The sequence below is a fragment of the Lissotriton vulgaris genome, chromosome 12, assembly GCF_964263255.1.
Source record: "Lissotriton vulgaris chromosome 12, aLisVul1.2, whole genome shotgun sequence".
Taxonomy (NCBI): domain Eukaryota; kingdom Metazoa; phylum Chordata; class Amphibia; order Caudata; family Salamandridae; genus Lissotriton; species Lissotriton vulgaris.
The window spans coordinates 159,359,890-159,377,978 of NC_141700.1; the positions used below are offsets into that span (position 1 = coordinate 159,359,890).

Sequence of the window (18,089 nt, forward strand, 5' to 3'; positions counted from 1 at the left end):
ACAATAACGTTGGATTTTGTGTTTTTCCTGTTCCACCCAGTGGTTTTGATAAATAAGTCAACAGTGCTAAGTGCCTTGAATAAGCGCCAAAAACAAAAGAAGCTGATGGACCTACTGACCTCTTTCAGCAGAGATTGACTTTGCCCGGGACTGTCTTCTAACTATTACAAAAAAAGTCCAATGGGTTCTGACTGTCCATCTGAACACAGTGGCAGGCAGTGTTTAGATCCTTGCCGAAGGAGATAAAACGAATCAAGCAAATGTAGACTTGTTGACCTCAATATCAGGTCACAGCCAAATGGACAGAATATTTGTGATTCTCAAGGTCAGTAATTTTCAACCTACAGGCGCACATCATCTTTGAAACAAGTAGATCTTCTGTGGTAAGAGGCGTAGGTGGCAAATCCGATAGAATACAGCACTCAACATTTAATGGAGAATCCTATTAAGGAAGTGGGAAGGCTCGACAAACTAGTTAGGTGTCTGGGTGGCAGAAAAGTTCTGGGTTGCACCAAAGAGGCTTCATGTAGAACAGATATCCCTCATATGCAAATAGAGGAGAAAATAGCATTTATTTAATACTCTATCCAAGCAAAATAGAGTATGCATGATGTCCTGCTAAGGCTCAACAACAAAATATGGTACAAAGTACTACAAAACAATGCTCAAACCAATGCACAATCTAGACTATGCATTATACATTCCTGTTAAAGTAATCATGCTGTTTGAGTGAGTAATCTTTCTGCTCTTTTCGGCTAACTAAAATCCATAACTGGGTCTGCTACTCGCAGACAACTAACTCAACAATTACAAACTTTGAAAAATGTCACTGTACAGCCTTGAGAAGAAGATTTACTTTCTGTAAATGTTAGGGGCCAATACTTTTCTGTCACAGCTTTCTTAACTGCAAATTCCCCAAGTACCAGGCTGGATGGAGAAACTACATAGCTGACAAATGAGCATCAGGCATTGCCATGCTGACAGTAGAAGCAGGGCCATGTGGGTGTTGCTACATAAGTGACAAGTACAATAAAGACTCCACCTAAAACCCGTACATTAGTTCTTGCTTAATGACCTGAACCATAGAAGCAAAGAAATGATGTAGAAAACAAAAACGTTACCAACATAATAACAATCCCTAACCAAAACAATCAGAGTGAGAGAATTTAGGAGAGGAGTAACTTACAGCAAGATAGAAGCCATCATAAAAATAATGTTACTCCACATAAGAAACTTGTTATTCAAATTGATATTTCTTTCTACAAATTATCTAGAAATCCAGTGTAGTGGTAGAATGAAATCCTGCAGATGTGAGGAACAAAGGCAGCCACTGAAACAATAACTGCTGGCGAACAGCACGAACGGTCCTGGTCTCATCCCTCCTCTCTATGTTTAACCAGTTGATTGTCTATTTCAACCATTACCGCTTGAAGACTTAAGGTTAAGTGGTGACCAATTAAATTGTACGGGCAGTACTGATCCCTGGTACGGTTGACTCCTATAGCCCTTAACTGGTAGGATGACAGCTTAGAAGATAGGAGAGCTGATGAATCTCATGATGACGTCAAGGGCAGTCCTGAGACGACGTCTGGAAGCTTCTAATCCATCACAATTCATAGCAGTGAGTTCTATTGGACTATGATCTGATAGGAACCCTATGGGATCGTTCACCATCTGCCAAAGAGTATGACTGTTACAGGGGAGGCGGTGAAGAAAAGTCCTTGCAACCGAATGATCGCAATTTGTTCTTTACATTGTCTGTTCAAGAACAGCGAAGGAAGCTCCCTCCAAATGGCGCTGGAAGAGAAAACCTGCACCACAAGGCTCTTCAGAGATGGGTGGGCTTTTATAAGCCTACCCCTCAAGGAGCATAGCAGAGAAAGCGAAAGACAGCCTGTCTGAAAAAAAATTAGAAGACGCTGAGTAAGAGCATTGTTGAAAGTGCCTGCGACTGAAAGCTCCAAAATAAAAGTAAGCCGGTTAATCTTTGTCTCAGTCGGCTGTATCGACGGTCAGGCTTCCAGAGTCCTTTCCTTAAGTACAGAGACGGTTGACAAATCTTGTGACTCTGTACGATGATGCAGGTGAACGAAACCACACAGGATTATCCAGCCTACATCCAATGTCAATTTGAAAAGGCAGTCTAGCACCTGCAGCAGAGTGAGAGAGTATCCGTCCTGCCTCAGATGCATCATTTGTGTGGAGACCCTTCAAAGAACCTGGAAAACAAAGACCTGGGCTAGAATCTTACATAACCTGTTAAGCCTGAAGGAAATAACAATACAGAACTTATGGAAATGAAAAGGCCTTGCTTCTTGAGCTGCTTAAAGCACATTAGAAATGTCTGGAGGTCGAAATTAGCACAGGGGGCAAGGTCATCCTGTCATGATGCCGGGATCCAGTGGCATTATCAGTGGCTTAGAAACAAGAGGCTGATTAGCAAGAACAGCATCAGTCGCGGGAAAGGAGGGTGCCATCCTAAAAAAGAGACAAGAGAGCTCACGGAACTAGAGTGCGTTTAATGGAAGAGTAGGGAGGGCTTGTAATGGGACAGCCTCCTCTCGCTTCCTTGGCATGGGGAAGAGATGCATTTCTAACTTTACGGTACCATGCAGAGAATGTCTGTTCTCCTCCCTAACGCAAAGAGGACCCCTTTGCTTGTTTATTTTTGCCTTAGTCTCCCTGTTGGTCTTTGGTGCACCTGAGACATACCTCACAGCTGCTGCCATCTTGCTCAGGGTCCAACACTAAATGGACTTTAGGGGTAGGAGGAAGGGTGCCGAGCCAGGGAATTTATTTGTATGCAGTAGTGACAGGCCGTGAACATGAACTTTTTTTATGGATCTAATTTAAACAATACAGTAAACGGGCACATGTACCAACCAAGAAAATAAGAAAACTGTTTGGTCCAGCTCTTCAGTGTTATCTACTAGAAATACTCACCTAATTAAAGTAGACATATCACCTAATAACAAATATCATTTCGGATGGCACACTAAACTAGAATCTGCTCTGCAATGGAAACCCCAGAAACTATTTGGCAAGATATCCTTGGACCACTGAAGAGGCTTCAATGCTATATCAATGGCTGACTGTGTGCTACACTGTTAAAGTGCCAGTAACAATAACTTAACAATACCTTAAAACAAGAAATATTAAACTATGTCATGGCAGCAGACAGCACCTAAATTGTTTGCATGTGTTCACACCTGTGACGATGCACCTGCACTGGTAGTCACTACCAGACCCTCTCCCCAGCCACCTCCAACCCCGCACCTCTGGCCAGCATAGCGATACATATTATTGAGCCTATCTGGTACCTGTGAATTTTTCTAGATGAGGTGTCTGTATAAAGAGTATCCACCAGCAAAGCAATTTTAGCTATATATGAAGAATTTAGGCACAGTACGAAAAGCTGTGATTATTTTATTTTAACCGTAGATTGTTTGCGGACACATTTGTGTTTTGTCAGGGCTCAAAAAACATGAAACGAGAAAGAAGAAATTCCACCCCCAAAAAGAAAAATTGGTTCTCTAGCACATAAAATGAAAAAATAAGAAATAAAACTGTGCACACAATCTGCTAGCAATGGCAAATATACACGGTAGCAGGATTAGTGCCTATTTGCCTAGCACTGGACAGGGCCATGACTACACATGGAATAAGGGAGCATACATTAAAAAACACAACTAGAAAGTGAGATGCATATATCAGTAAAAGGAACATTGATACCCGCAAAAACAAACATTAAGTCCTGAAAAAATGTGCAGAGTTGTTAAGGGGCAGAAATAAAACAGTTTAAGTCATTCGTTTTTCTTTACCTGTGTCACTATCCTCCGGGAAAACTAAACAAACAGACATATGAAGTTATTTTTAGCTTTGAAAATAAGCAAATATAAAAAGACATGTAATTAACACTAAAAATAGAATTGAATGTTATGAAACGGGGAGAGAGAAGCTTTCTTTAGGATAAGCTAACAAAGATGTTATTCAGCTAAATGCATACTGCGCCAAACATACAGGTCAGCCGGCACAGGGGCGGCTCTAGGCTCATGGTGGTTCGTAGTGTAGGTAGGGGGCCCCGGAAGAGGGGGTCCGGGCGGGGCGGAGCAAAGGCCAGTGAAGAGGGCGAGCCAGGGTGTTTGGAAGTGGAACAGAGCTGGAGGCCGCCAAATCCCTGCCAGGGCCGCCACGCAAATAAGTATCCATCCTCAGAAGATTATTATATTAAGTCTATATATTGGCGTGTTGGCCCCTGAGGTTTGGTGGCCCTGTGCTGGTGCACAGCTTGTACATGCCTAAGGCCCCCCCTGGCCGGCACCGCAAGCTTCTCTAGCACTACTCGTCAGCAGTGCTTTAAACCGAGAGGCCAAGTCATTTACAAGCGCTAGCAACGAATACAAACTCTTCAAGGCGCATGCCTTTCATTTCGTCTGTGGCGTTGATGGACGTTAAGGCTTATGTGACATAAGAATAACAAAAATTCAAGCCACAGACCAGTTTAGAAAAGCTCTGAACTCTGACCTCATACTTAGGGGCTTCTGACCAGGAGTCCAGTTGAAATGAAAACGACAGTCCTCTGAAGTTGAGGTGAAACAGTTGTTCTGCCGAATTGTATACTAGAAAAAAAAAGACACAGGTTTCCCACAAATACAGTTTACTCACGAAAGACCACATTGAAACATCTTATGACAATATGCATTTCGACGTGCAGACATTTTCTTAAACTTCAAACATTTAAAAAAAAGTTTTGGAGCACGTCCCTTTGATATGTGTAAAAACACTGGCCTTATTTATTTGACATGATCAGCAATTTTACAGTTTTGGCTCAAGTTACATTAGGAAGGGCACACAACTAAAAATAGAACTCCAGAGAGCATAGAGGCATTGGAAGGGGAAAGGGGGGTGGAGAGAAAGAAAAAGCAATGAGGTTCATAAACAAAATGTAAGAAAACTAGGTTTCCAACGAAATCCGACGTTATACATAGATGCTACCGACATGTAAATGCATATGATATCTATCCAAGTTATTAAAACTCAATAAGTTAAATAGTATGTACTGTAGAAGGCCAGAAAAGAGTAGGACGTGTGTTATCCTGGCTGCAGTGTGGGGCTCAATATCTGGTGATCAACAGGGGGGACATCTACATTTAAGAAAAAACAGATGGCCATTATCTGTAAGGCCAAGAGACGCCTCTTCATGAGCACTATGGGAGTCTCTTTTCAACAGCTGGTTGGTGAGTGACAAATGGCTAAGCTTAAGGTTTTTCTACCACAAAGTGCAGAAAGGATCCTTCAATTTGCCAGGGAGGTCAGCAGTAAAGGAGAATTATTACCATCTAGTACAAGGAAATGCCTGCAGCATGGTATAGAGTATAGATCTGGGGAACAGGACTTTTTCCTGACATTGGAGCTTAATAAATACTTCACTGAGAAGTCTGCTAGGGCTAGGCCAGAGCACACCTTTCATTTGGTAAAGTGCACGTTGGGCTAGGCTACATGAAAACATCTGGGGTTAGGTCTTCTTCAAAGAGAAAAAACTTGAGCAGCTTTGAAATTAGCTTGAATTAAATAATAATGGGCAACTTGCAGGAGGCAGTCAATCGGGGGATCAAGACGAGCAGAAAGATAGAGGTAAGATGAAAAAAGGTGGATGAAGACCTCCTAGACCCAAGAAGCGATGGTAGAAAGCGAAGAGGGAACAGACAGGCAGCAGACAAGGCAAAGGGGAGCAGTGGGAAGAAAGGGGAGTAGATATTCTAGACGGTCTAGAATCTGTTGCTGTCTCACTGCAGGTGGTATTTAAACATGGCCAAACTGCTTCCCATGAACCCATTTCCTTGTCATTTTCACCTTATATGGCATTCAGCAGGTAGGGTTTACCTAAACCCCTTCTTATGGAAGTCGCTGTGCAGCAAGGTGGTCTTTTATGAATTATTCTGGTCCATTTTTTGTTGTCTGGCAGTTAGCAAGGACCCCTCCTTCATAATTTATTGCCTGGATAATAACACCTCTTATGTGTATGAATAATTACTTTTAATATGATTTTTTGGGGTACCTTCTGACTTTCCATTTCTTTTTCACCCTCCTCCTGCTGCTATTTTCCAAGTTTGCCTCTAGATATGGTGCGCTGCACCATTTTCCTTGATTTTTATCTTTACCCTCTTACCTTCCTGCCACTCATATTTTAGTATCCCGCTGCACCTCCTTGCATTGAGTCTTCATACCCTTGTACTTATACCCTCTTTACCCCCATGCCCCTTCTCCATGATCCCCTTTGCACAATCCATCCGTCAGCAGACTGCAGATTTTCTCATCAGGGTTATTATGGTGGGCACAGAAAACAGACTACCTTGATTTTTATTTTGTAATCCCTTTCCTCATTTTAAAATTAGTTGTACTTACAACTCCTATCGTTTTAGGAGCTGTAACAGTGTTTTTTGCTGTATATTTATAAGCTGAACCTGGAATTCCATCAAAGGTCCTGTACATTTTTCCATGGAAGTCCTTCGATTTCATAGAATTTTTCATGAAAATCATGAGATTTTTGCGGGAATAGTTTTTGATAATATTGGAGTTATCAGGCTGGTAGAGTTTATTTTGGATTTCCTTCAAAATTCGATAGCATACTTAATTGCATATCAATTGAACTGGGAAAGAGTTCCAGAGTCCGGGCTGCTCCTCAGAAGGATTGGGAGGTGGCTGTATGTGACTGCATTCTTTTTTTCTTAAATCATATCCGTTATGAATTCTGCTTCTAGACCTTTATTCCCTCTCTAATTCTTTAGGGTGGGTCTGCAATAGCTGGGCTGGGCAGAGAGTCATGAATGGCATGCATGCTCATTTAAAACAATCCTCAAGGGGGCGCAAATGCAGTTTGTGCGGTAATGTGATCAAATTTGCAGACACTAATTTGTCTGCCAAATACAGAATGGCAGGGAGGGGAGCTTAAGTGAGCTTTGGGTATCCCATGAGGGTGCAGTTTTGCTGTTCAATTTGAGATATCAAAAACCTTGGTACTTCAAAGGTGAAATTCAGCTGGGCGTAGTAGGCAGGGCTTTTGTTTTTCTCTAGTTAGAGAAATGTAGTTCTGGCTGAGAGGCCACTTATAGAACTTGATCAATCCAGAAGCAGGGGAACTTTACCTCAATAGTTGGAAAGGGGGCTGAGGAGTGGGTTGTGAATCAATCAGAATTCACATTATTCAGCCATTCAAAAGGTACCATGTTTTTGTCTCCTAAGGGTGGCTGCAGATTTTCTGGGGATGACTAAGAATAGCTTAGACCATCCAGTTGTGTATTTTTCAGTCAGACCTTCCCTGCCATGAGAAATCTCAGCGGCTCCATATATGGACTGAAACAAACGGGAGCAAGTGGACAACCTTGGGGGACTTTGCAAGTGATAGGTGGGGCGTGATTGGGTTGGTCTCGACTAGGTCTTGGGATATTCCTTGCACTACTGGACCATTTATGAGCTGCTAACACATCCGTTGAAGAAGTGAACATTCTTTGAGGTTTGTAGCTGGAATATAGTGTCATGGTAGGCAGTAGGTGTTAGGTTCTGGATGATCTTGAGCAAATCTTCGGCAGGGAAGACCAAAGGAAGTCAAGGGCCTACAGGATGCCTGCGTGGAATACCAGTGCCTGCAATTAGAGAAGAGGCTCTGCAATCACAATGGTTCACTTCCTTTAAGTGTACTTTATTAAGAGCCTGCTGAGGAGTAACTTGATCAGGCCCTTCCTAAACCAAAAGGGTCAGCGGCCATAGAAGACCCAGGATCAATTAACAACACAGTTGATAATATAGCTGTGGCAACTGTGACCAGAGAAAAGGAGAGACAACTGAGAATACATGTCATTTTTAGTAACCAGAAGGATGCTCCACTGTATTTCACAGCAGCCATGTTGAATTACAGCTCAACAACTGTGAACCTGTGCTTTAATATGTAAATAGATTAAATGTTGTTTTATTGAAGGAAAACTATGATTACATTTTTCAACCAGAAATATGGGAGGCTTTGTAGGACTTTTAGATGAAAACTCTACCCATCCCCACACATAACAGGTGGCTTTTCAGGTCAATACCCAAAACCGAGACTCTCACAATTAACCACAGAACCAGACTCTATTGTAGAGAAGGCCTTCCAAAAAGTAATAGGTTTTAAGACCGAAGTGATCACAAAGGACTTTGGCAGTGTAGCCCCTGAGCAATAAATTGCCATAAAGGGCCATGTGGAGGGCATACAGAGCTTTAAAATAAATTCTGCCCTGGACCGGAATCCACTGTACTTTGGCAAAAGGGGCTGTCTATGGGAATTTAGCAACCAAACTGTCAAATTAGCCTCCAATCCGGCAAACTAGCCACCAGACCTGTAGACAGTCATCAAGAATTTAGCTAGCCCAAAGTATACATCAATGCCATAATCGAGGCGGGACTCAATGATGGTAGCAACTTACATGTAGTGTAAGGTAAAGCATGGATTTAAACAGAAAGTAGGTGGAAACTGTTGCACAGACCTTTGCAGTCAGCTCGGATTGCTTTTGAAAGGGAGGCCAAAAATCCTTACTACCATCTCAGGGCTGAAACAAGTTCCCATGCTGTCAGGCCACCAGGAAATAGAAAGGATTTTGGCACTCTTTCCTGCTATTAAAATGTCTTTTTTAGAGTTAGGTGTGATGCTTGGATTCCCAACCACTTCCTGACTGCCACCAATCATTGCTGCAAGGGGGCTATTAGCAGCATTCGAATCAATAACTAAGGAGTCATTTAGTTTAGCAAGAGACCCAACATAGATGTTAAATGATTTGAAGAGAGGCAAGTATCATGGGGAAATTGACAGAGGTGAAGAGGGGCATTTGGCTTAGTTATAATATTAAACCATATAGAATGAAACAACCCACTTAAGACCCTTAAAATAAAAGAGGTCTTGGAATCGCATAGCAAACTGGGTCAAAAGGTGCTGTCAGGCACATTCTTAATGGCGTTTGAAACTGAAAAGCAACTATGGAATACTTGCAATAAACGCTGCTGTACCTGGAACCTCAGAAGCTAAACACTATTGAAAACTCACTTAATCGACATGTCATTTACATTAAGACCTTTGACATTCTACTTCCTGATTGCCAAACAATCCGGGCTTATGCCTGAAGACTACTTGCATACCAGAACATAGATTTCAAATAGCACATGCATCGCTCCTGCTAAATCAATGTCGAGGAAGTATTATTTATTTTCAAAAGAGTAAACATTTTCTATCCATTTAAAATATAAACACAAAATAAGATACAGTTCAGCAACTATCAGGTTTTGGGTAAGGCTGGTGGGCACTTGTAGTGTTCGGTGCTCACTGATCTAATCTTATTTCGAATATGCCTTCAATAACATTTCAGGACAGTAGCCAAATCGAAGTTTAGAAGGGGATAGAAAGAGCCTGCAAGTTTGGTTTCAAATCAGTCATTTTGACAGGCGCAAACTCAGCACATATTGTTTAACTGGCATTAGTTGACTGTCACTCATCTACAGTCTTCTGCAGCAAGTCAAAATGGATGAGACTGCACCTGGATGTGGAGAAAATATTTATTTTGAGGCTTCAGGCTCTTAGCTTGCATCAGCGATGGGATATCCCAGCACTTAGGGGTGACAGGTGCTCTACAGCACATGGACAGCTGGGCCTTGCACTGTGGGCTGTATTCAGACAAGCCGAGTTCTACTTCTCCGCCAGCTCAGGACACAGGATTGTGTACAGGGGTAACTTTGGCATGCCCTTGGTATTCTGTTCTTACATCTCTGAGGACAGAGTCATAGCTGCTGATCCTGGCTTATACACCCACACTTCCCCTACACTAGGGTGAAATGAACTTTACACATGGGAAGTTAGTAGGCTAGCAAGAGGTTTTGCACCCATCAGGGGCTCATGACAGCACAAGAAAACAAATAGGGCCGCTCAGAATAAGATAAACAGGATGGCACATGCCTACTGCACCAGGGACTTTCAGCTCCACAGCCACAGACTGATCTAACAGGATTAGGAACAAACAATCCATAGAAATGCATTATCAAGGGCCACCTTCACACTCATTTTGGATAACTTTTCTGTTTCCATGGACGAGAAGTCATGAACAGTACTGTAGTTCCGCACCATATCAATGGAAAACCACGCCACACATGCCCAAGACAAGAGTACAAAAATGTATATTTAATAATATGTAGTTATCCGTCACCTGGACTTCAATGTATTTCAAAACTGAATTTCTCAAAACCTGTTCAGATTAAAGATATACCTTGCCTACTCCTCATCAAATAGGTCACTACTTAAAACTCTAACCATGGGTCTCAGGCGATTTGGCTTTAGAATTTTAGGATTAGATCATGATCTATTCATAACTTTATCTCATCCAAGCTCAATCAAGGAGGTAGAGAAGCAGCCTCTGTGACTCGTTCATGATCGTACTCCTGAAATTGAGTTAGAAGCCATGTGTAAAGTACTCCATCAGGAAATGGACTCTCCAAACTAATGGCGAGTGTGAATCCTCTTGGTTTAAAAATAATTGGCCTATTTATCAAATGCTGTTTCATGACACAGAGCAGTGTCAATTTGTAAGGCTTAACGGAATTGTGGCACGAGCCACAGTAGGACTCCACTGCACAATAAGGGGTGACCAGCTTAAGTTTCATTAATGCCCTATTGTAGCAAAACCCCCTAGTCAACCAGCTTTTGAAGATACACTTTGAAGGTTACAGATAAAAGCAGATCAGCTATGCAAGGACCTCTGTAAATTAAGCTCCCAGCGCGCCCAAAGCTGGCAAGAGAAACAGAGCCGTCCCATTTCAACAACGATCCATTATTACAGTGAATCTGTCTTACAAAACATTCAACATGCGCCATATCAAAAGAATATAAAATACACACAGAGCTCACCTTTGGAATAGGTTATGGAATAGCCAGAGAAAATATTCACTTTGTAATAATTAGATTCATCATGCAGGCACACAATGCTCACCCCATTCACATCACATGAGCAAGTAAAACGACAAATGGTACAAGATTAAAAATTACTGGAAATGTCATAATTTTGCTTACCTCCTGGATGTGTTGCTCCAAATGACTGATCAATTTGCTCTATGGTTGGAGCTATTGCCTGAGAGTTAAAATGGACACCACTGAAAAACAAAGAGTCATTTTATCCCAACTACAGATACTTGGTAATGGCATAACAATGTCAGCATTTAATGATAAAGTAGGCTAGATTGTGTGTTTAGAGTCCCACAGGAGGGAATGTGAATGGCCTCTCCACGAAGATGAAAGAGTGCATACAATTCAATAAATGCACATGGGGAGGGGTGCTGAGAATTGACGTGTGTGTGTGAGATTTGGTGAAGGTGGTGCTAATTATAGTTACTATTATTGTTACTATTATTGTGGTCATTCAGCATTTATTTGATGATATTTGTTGAGACCCAATGTTGTGATACTGACAGGAAGCAGGACATGGCCTCTGCGCCATTGCTGAACCACTGGTTCATTTTATCAAGGAGTGCGCAATACAAAACGTTTGCTTTAAGTCGGCCAGGGCAACACCCAGATGAATGAACATTAGTAAGCCGAACACCCTTGTGGGAATGACTGTCTTGGACAATGTCCTGCTGGCAAAACCCAGATTTACCCTATTCTTTTTTTTTTAATATAGTTCTTTTTTTTGAACAGTCATCAAGATATAGTAAACATTACAGAGGAAGCAAGTACATTACATTCAGCAATGGTAGTAATGAGTAACATAGTGTAGGTGTGCAATGGGTACAAATTATGGGGTTGGGGGATAAACAGGGTCAATTGGGAGGGGGGGGGGGGCAGATATCTCCTTTGTAGGCGTTTCAGGGGTCCCATATCCTGGACCATTTTTGGGGGCATCCACGAGCGGTGAAGACTGTCTTTTCTCTGTACATGCACCAGTCTAGGTCTTCTTTCCAGGTGTTTACTTCAGGTGCCTGCGGCGCCCCCCACTTTTGTGCTAGAGTCCTTTTTGCCACCATAAGTCCAAGCGTGGCCCATTGCGTATGACAAACATTTAAGTCAGTGGGCTCCCAAATATTTAAGATCATTGCCTTGCTTCAGGGTATAAGACGACTGAAAGCACCACACTCAGTACTTCGTGGATCTTGCGCCAGTATGTTTGGATATATTCACATTCCCAAATCATGTGCAGAAATGACCCTTCCCACCAATTACTTGAGTCGGATCTACCCATCCGGACCAGAGCAGGCCCTGTGATGTACTCTGTGAAGGATTTTAAGTTGGGCTAGCCTAAGCCTCACCGAAATGGCCACTACTCTAGGTGAGGACACTGCCTCCTGACAATCCTCATTGTCTAATTCAAGGCCATTCCGCACCCATTTCTGACGTAGTGGTCAGAGTGGGTCTGTCATATTCGTTTTTTGTATGTTAGTGATATGGCCTTGTCGGGTAGGTGTCCGTCCAACAATCTGTCTTCTAACGGGGAAGGAGCCGGCAGGGAATTAGGATTTTGGTGCATGATGAATTTGTGTGTATCTGAAACGTTCTGAGTTAGCTAACTCATACCGCTGCTGCAGAGAGGTACATTACTTTACTTCGCCCTTGTCCCACATATCTTTAATCGATGAAATTCTGATAAGATCCCACTTATCAAATCCTTCCGATTGCCATTACCTGCCTAGTTGCTCAGAGTCCTATAGGGGGGTTGCCAGTGTAAGTCTTCGCTCCCAGCCAGGATCTTGGTTCAACTAAGTGCCAAATGTGGAAAGAGTGGTTAGTTGGACCTGTAAGGGGGTATCGCTTGGAATATATTGCCCGATTGAAGTTCCCACCCAGTAGAGTCCATCTGTCCATGGCATAGCCAGGGTCATCAAGTTGACCATAGGTGCCCTGATTAATGGCTACGAGATGTGCTGCCCAGCAATATTTCTTAATATCTGGGAGGCTGATACCCCCATCATACCAGTTAAGTGTGAGTTTAGTCAAAGCGATACGAGGCTTCCCGTCCCACAGCAGGTCTCTCTGCAGGCTCTCGACCTCTCTAAAATATCCCACTGGGACTGGGTCCATGGCGTTCTGTAAGAGGTAGAGGAAGCGGGCAGTGACATATGTACCCTATTCTTGAATAGAAAAGTAAACTCTTACAAGGTAACAAGTTAAAATATATGCTACCCATGGTACACCTTTAATTTGCAGGTAGAATGATTTAAGGGGGGGGGGGGATTTTGAATCACAAATGCACACCATATCTTATCTTTAATCTACGGCAAACTGCAACTCCATGCTATAAAAACCCAGTCCTCATTCTTGTCAATTTACTTATACTGTTCAAGAATCCCAAATTTATGGATGAAAAATCAAGGATGCAAGTAATACCTTGATGAAAAAAATCAAAAAATACATGTTGAGATGGGTAAAGGAGAAATTACAGCTTTCTCTTTAGGGCAGCAATGAGGTGAAAGTGTTTTCATCCTGGAGCTGGACAGAGCTAGAAAAAGACCCCAGCCTTGTAATTAATGGAGCAACAGAAAGACAGCATAAAGCAGCCCAATGGGTAACGGCAATGTACTGCATGCAAGTCTCCCCTAGTCTACATTCTCTGCAGAACACAGGCAGCCCAAGTACCAGACAGAATCAGGCATTAAGGAAGGAAGGCTATATTATTACACCACCCTTGCCTGGCACAAGTTTCAGTTAGTTTGCTAAATCGTGGGTAGGTCTACTGTGTCACACTTTTACATGCCCCTAGATGTCCTATCATCCTTAAGATTGTAAAAGTATTTAAAGAGTTAACAATCTTTGCAATAACCAAATTACTTACCTTCAATAACACTATTTCTGGTGGATTCTCTATCTAACCGCAGATGCCTAATGCAGATTCCTCAACTTTTGAATTCCCTCAAGCACTAGTCTAGATCTGGAACTTTTACCAATTGCTTCAGTGTGCCAATAGGTGGCTCAATCTGACTCTGTGAAGGCATCATACCACCTCTCAAAGTGACTGCACAGAGCCATATTTATATGGGCACAACCCCCGATCACGGTCAGTTGTCTTTTTCAACAATATGCACTCTCAGATGTGGATCAACCATGACAGATTAGAAAGATTACATGGTCAATATGGGCCCATTTTAGGATTCTAAAAGTCTTTCCCACAGTACGGGAAGGAGGGAGGGCAGTGAGGAATTTTTGATTAGAGAATTTCCACCAGACAGTGTTACTAAAGGTAAGATAGATTCCTCACCTTTTGAGCAGATACCAAAGCAGCACCTCCCATAGAACTACGCAGATTTGGGATCATTAAAGATAAACGTCCCCAAGGATGAGGCCAGAGGGTAAACGTTATAGATATGTTATGTGAGTAGGCCAGGGCGAAAAAATACTGGTCGGATTTAACACTATGGCTAAAGAAACAATGTTTACTACTTCAGCTGGCATAAAATATAAGCAGAGTTGGTTCTGCTCGGTCTCGAAGCATGGAGGTCTGGACTGGGTAGGCATGTGTGAATAGCCCTGCCATGCTGCTGGGACAGAGAGACATGAATCAGAGGTAGACTGTGGAGGGCGAATTCTGAGCTGGTTGCAATACCACACTCCCCTGACCCAGTCTGGGGCAAGCGGTCTTCAGAACTTTTGAAAGTAGTGGAAGGAGGGGTAAGGCACAGAGAAGACTGCAGTCAAGGAGACCATTCCAGTCCAGGTATGATGCAACCTTCACGGAGAGCTCTGGTTGGGTAAGGAGAACAGCCTGCTTTAGATTAGGACGGCATCGGTCATACACCACTGACATGTTCTGTGCGGAATTGTCCAACAATATGTGATGTTGCCTGAGAGACAACCTCAGCACAGAGCTCATTCCAGAGCTTGCATGCGCCACACCTTAAAGGCAATCGATACACCTAACAGTAGGTTCAGGAGAACAATCACTTAAAATGTGTAACTCTACACATCCACCTTAAAGGCAGGTAAGCCCCCAAGAGACTGTAGAAAGGGGCCGTGTGCCTTTTCCAAGTACGGGAGGTATGCTACCTTGGCAGGTGACTGGAGCACTGGTGGTCACTGCAGCTCTCAGGTGCAAGGTAAAGAGGGTGAATGCTGCATCAAGTAGATGGTGCAGTCATTTCATCTATAGTCAGCTTTAGGAATGTTGCAGCCAGTCTAAGAAAACACTTGTGCAGTGGGAAAAACTTTATAAAAACAAGGGACTATTTTTACGGTTTCACGTTTTCGATATAGGGGAGATAATTATCTGCATGCACAAAGGAATGGGTAGGGGTGAAAGAGGGTAAATTGAATTTCCAGCAACAACAAACATACATTTTAAGGTTACTATATACTTACCAATACTTTAACTTCACTTTAGTCAAGTCATATACTTCAATCACCTGAAAAAGCATAAGAGTTAAGGAGGTTAAATTGAGAAATATTGCTGAGAAATATTGCTGTGCCTAAAGGACAGTTTCTGTAGAAAGGTAGGGAAAAGAAATTAAAAAAATTACAGGTGGTAAAAAAATACCAACATCTAAACAAAAAACGTCAATAATAGCTTTAATGGGAGTTCAAAAGCAGACTACTGGAGCATCAATAAACCGGATCATATCCACAAATGGCTGGACGTACCTGGAATGCATTCCAAGTCACATGGAAATCTACTGCAGTAACATTTCACCTTCAATTTGTGATACCACAATGTACAGTGCTTAGCGGGAGTGCAATTTAAGCAATGTTCCAAGTTTTTGAACCCGGTACTGGGGGGTGAGGGGGCACAACACGCTAATTCTGTATGTTCACTTCCTTTTCTGAGGTGTGCACAACTTTAATGAGGTGTTTACCCACGCAATTTCCATCAAGTTCTAGCAAATCTGAAACAAACAGGCAACCTCAATAGGGTCAAGGGCTTGACACAGGCACCTGTGGTGCAGGATAGCTCACAACCCTTCAGGGTCCCCCGTCCAACCCTTAAATGGGGGGGGGCCCCATTCAGCTCAAGGCAAATTAATTACTGTGGAATATGCAAAACTCAGGGGCCTCTCTTCATAATCTGCAAGAGGGACCCTTCATTTTGCGCTACGCCACTGCACAGGGTGCTGTTTTAGCTCTAAACTGTAACCTCAATGTCTAAATCATAAAAAGAGATATTAATCTAGGACATGTCAGCCGCACTCTATCTTGTCTAAAAAGCTTCTAAGTCCGCTCAAAGCTGGTCTCCCTGAACTAAAGAATGATGATGGATTGTGGGACACCCCCGCGCCGCACGGCCACCAGCTGCTGCGTGTGCCCCATTGCCTGCCTTCTGCCTCGCCGCCGGCCTCGCTACCGCCTGGTCGCTCCCCTTTGGTTTTCGCCAGTTGTTTTGCCCTAAATTTGTGCTTGTATCTTTGTGCCGTGTGATCGTTTCTTTAGCTGTTTTTACCATTGTTTTGCCCGCCATTTGTGCCTGTATTTTTGTGCCGTGACATCGTTTTCGTTTTCCTTCCTGTTTTGTTTTTTATTTTTGCCCTCCATTTGTGCCTGTTTAATTTAATGTAACCTCTGTGACGTGCTTCAGTTTCCTTCCTGTTTGCCCGCCTACCTCGCCGCCCTCCGCTCTCCCTCCCAAATTCCCGCTTCCCGCCACCGCCATTTGCCCCGCCCCTTTTCTCTTCTGTTCCCTCCCCGCTCCCGCCTCCCAGCTGCTCCGCCCACCCGCGCACTTCGCCTTAAATGGCGACCGTGCGAACGCGCAGCGGTCGCGCCGATTGTGCGCCGAAGGCGCGCCAAAGGTAAGCCCGTCTGCGCCCGTCCGCGACCGGATCGCGACCAGCGCCAGGACCCCTGGCCCCCGAAGACCCCGACCGACCCGCCTGACGTACTCCGCCGCCACCCTCATCGCACTCAACACCGGCCGACTCCCTGATTGCCATCAAGCCACTCCACGACGTACCCACGGACCTTTCAGCTGCCACGCCTGCAAATTCACCTGCATCCGGACCTGCCTCGCACCAGCACCCGCCAAGTCGAACACCAGCAGCACCCACCTCAAGTGCATCCTGCTCAACACCCGCTCCGTCCACAGACACGCCATCGAACTCTGGAACCTTCTAGACGCCACAGCCCCTGACGTTGCCTTCCTCACGGAGACCTGGATGAACGCCTCTTCAGCTCCCGACATCGCCATCGCTATCCCAGAGGGCTACAAGATCGTCCGGAGGGACCGCAACGCCAACCAGATGGGAGGAGGCATCGCCATCATCCACAGGAACACCATCCGTCTCACGACCAGCACCGACAACACCCTGACCACCGCCGAACACCTGCATTTCCAGATCCACATCAACCCGAACACCACCCTCAGAGGCACCCTGATCTACCGACCCCCTGGACCACGCACACAATTCAGCGAGGACATCGCCGACTTCGTCAGCCCGCATGCCCTCCCCTCCGCTGACTACATCCTCCTGGGGGACCTCAACTTCCATCTGGAGAACAACAACGACCGCAACACCAGCACCCTGCTCGACAACCTCGCCAATCTTGGACTCAAGCAACTGGTGTCCACCCCCACCCACCTCGCCGGACACACACTCGACGCAGTCTTCTCTTCCAGCACAGACATCGACTTCAGCCACGCCACAGAGCTTCAATGGACGGACCACAGCTGCGTCCACTTCACCTTCAAGAGAACGACGACCCACCACCACCAGCAACAGGCCGCCCGCAGAAGCTGGAACAAGATCACAGCAGACCAGCTCACCACCTCCCTGAGCCAGCACCCTCCGGCCAGCTCAGCGAACCCCAGCCAGGCCGCCGTCAACCTCACGAAGTGGATCAGCATCTGCGCGGACGAGCTCGCCCCGCTGAGGACCCCGCCCAGCACACCCGGCAGCAAGAAAGCCCCGTGGTTCACCGACGAACTCAAGAGCTCCAAGAAGAACTGCCGAGCCCTCGAGAAAGTCTGGAGAAGGGAACCTACACCGGACAACAGGACCTCCTTCAAGCTTGCCACCCGGAAGCACCACCAGCTGATCCGTGCCGCCAAGAAAACAGCATTCAAGGACCGGTTGGACAACAACGCACACAACTGCAAGGAACTCTTCAA

At 44.4% G+C, this 18,089-nt stretch overlaps 1 protein-coding gene across 2 annotated transcripts in view; it reads right to left on the bottom strand.

Annotated features, from left to right (window-relative positions):
* PHAF1 (phagophore assembly factor 1) overlaps window positions 1–18,089 on the bottom strand; it is a 271,043-nt gene that overhangs the window by 83,591 nt on the left and 169,363 nt on the right. Inside the window, exons 4-7 of one of the 2 annotated variants that reach the window (XM_086947677.1) lie at window positions 15,353–15,396; window positions 11,081–11,160; window positions 4,525–4,619; window positions 3,822–3,845 (exon numbers count right to left, since the gene is read on the bottom strand). In XM_086947677.1, coding sequence (XP_086803803.1) covers window positions 3,822–3,845; window positions 4,525–4,619; window positions 11,081–11,160; window positions 15,353–15,396 — 243 coding nt within the window. The remainder of the gene's footprint in view (window positions 1–3,821; window positions 3,846–4,524; window positions 4,620–11,080; window positions 11,161–15,352; window positions 15,397–18,089) is intronic. The other variant, XM_086947678.1, reaches the window with a different exon arrangement.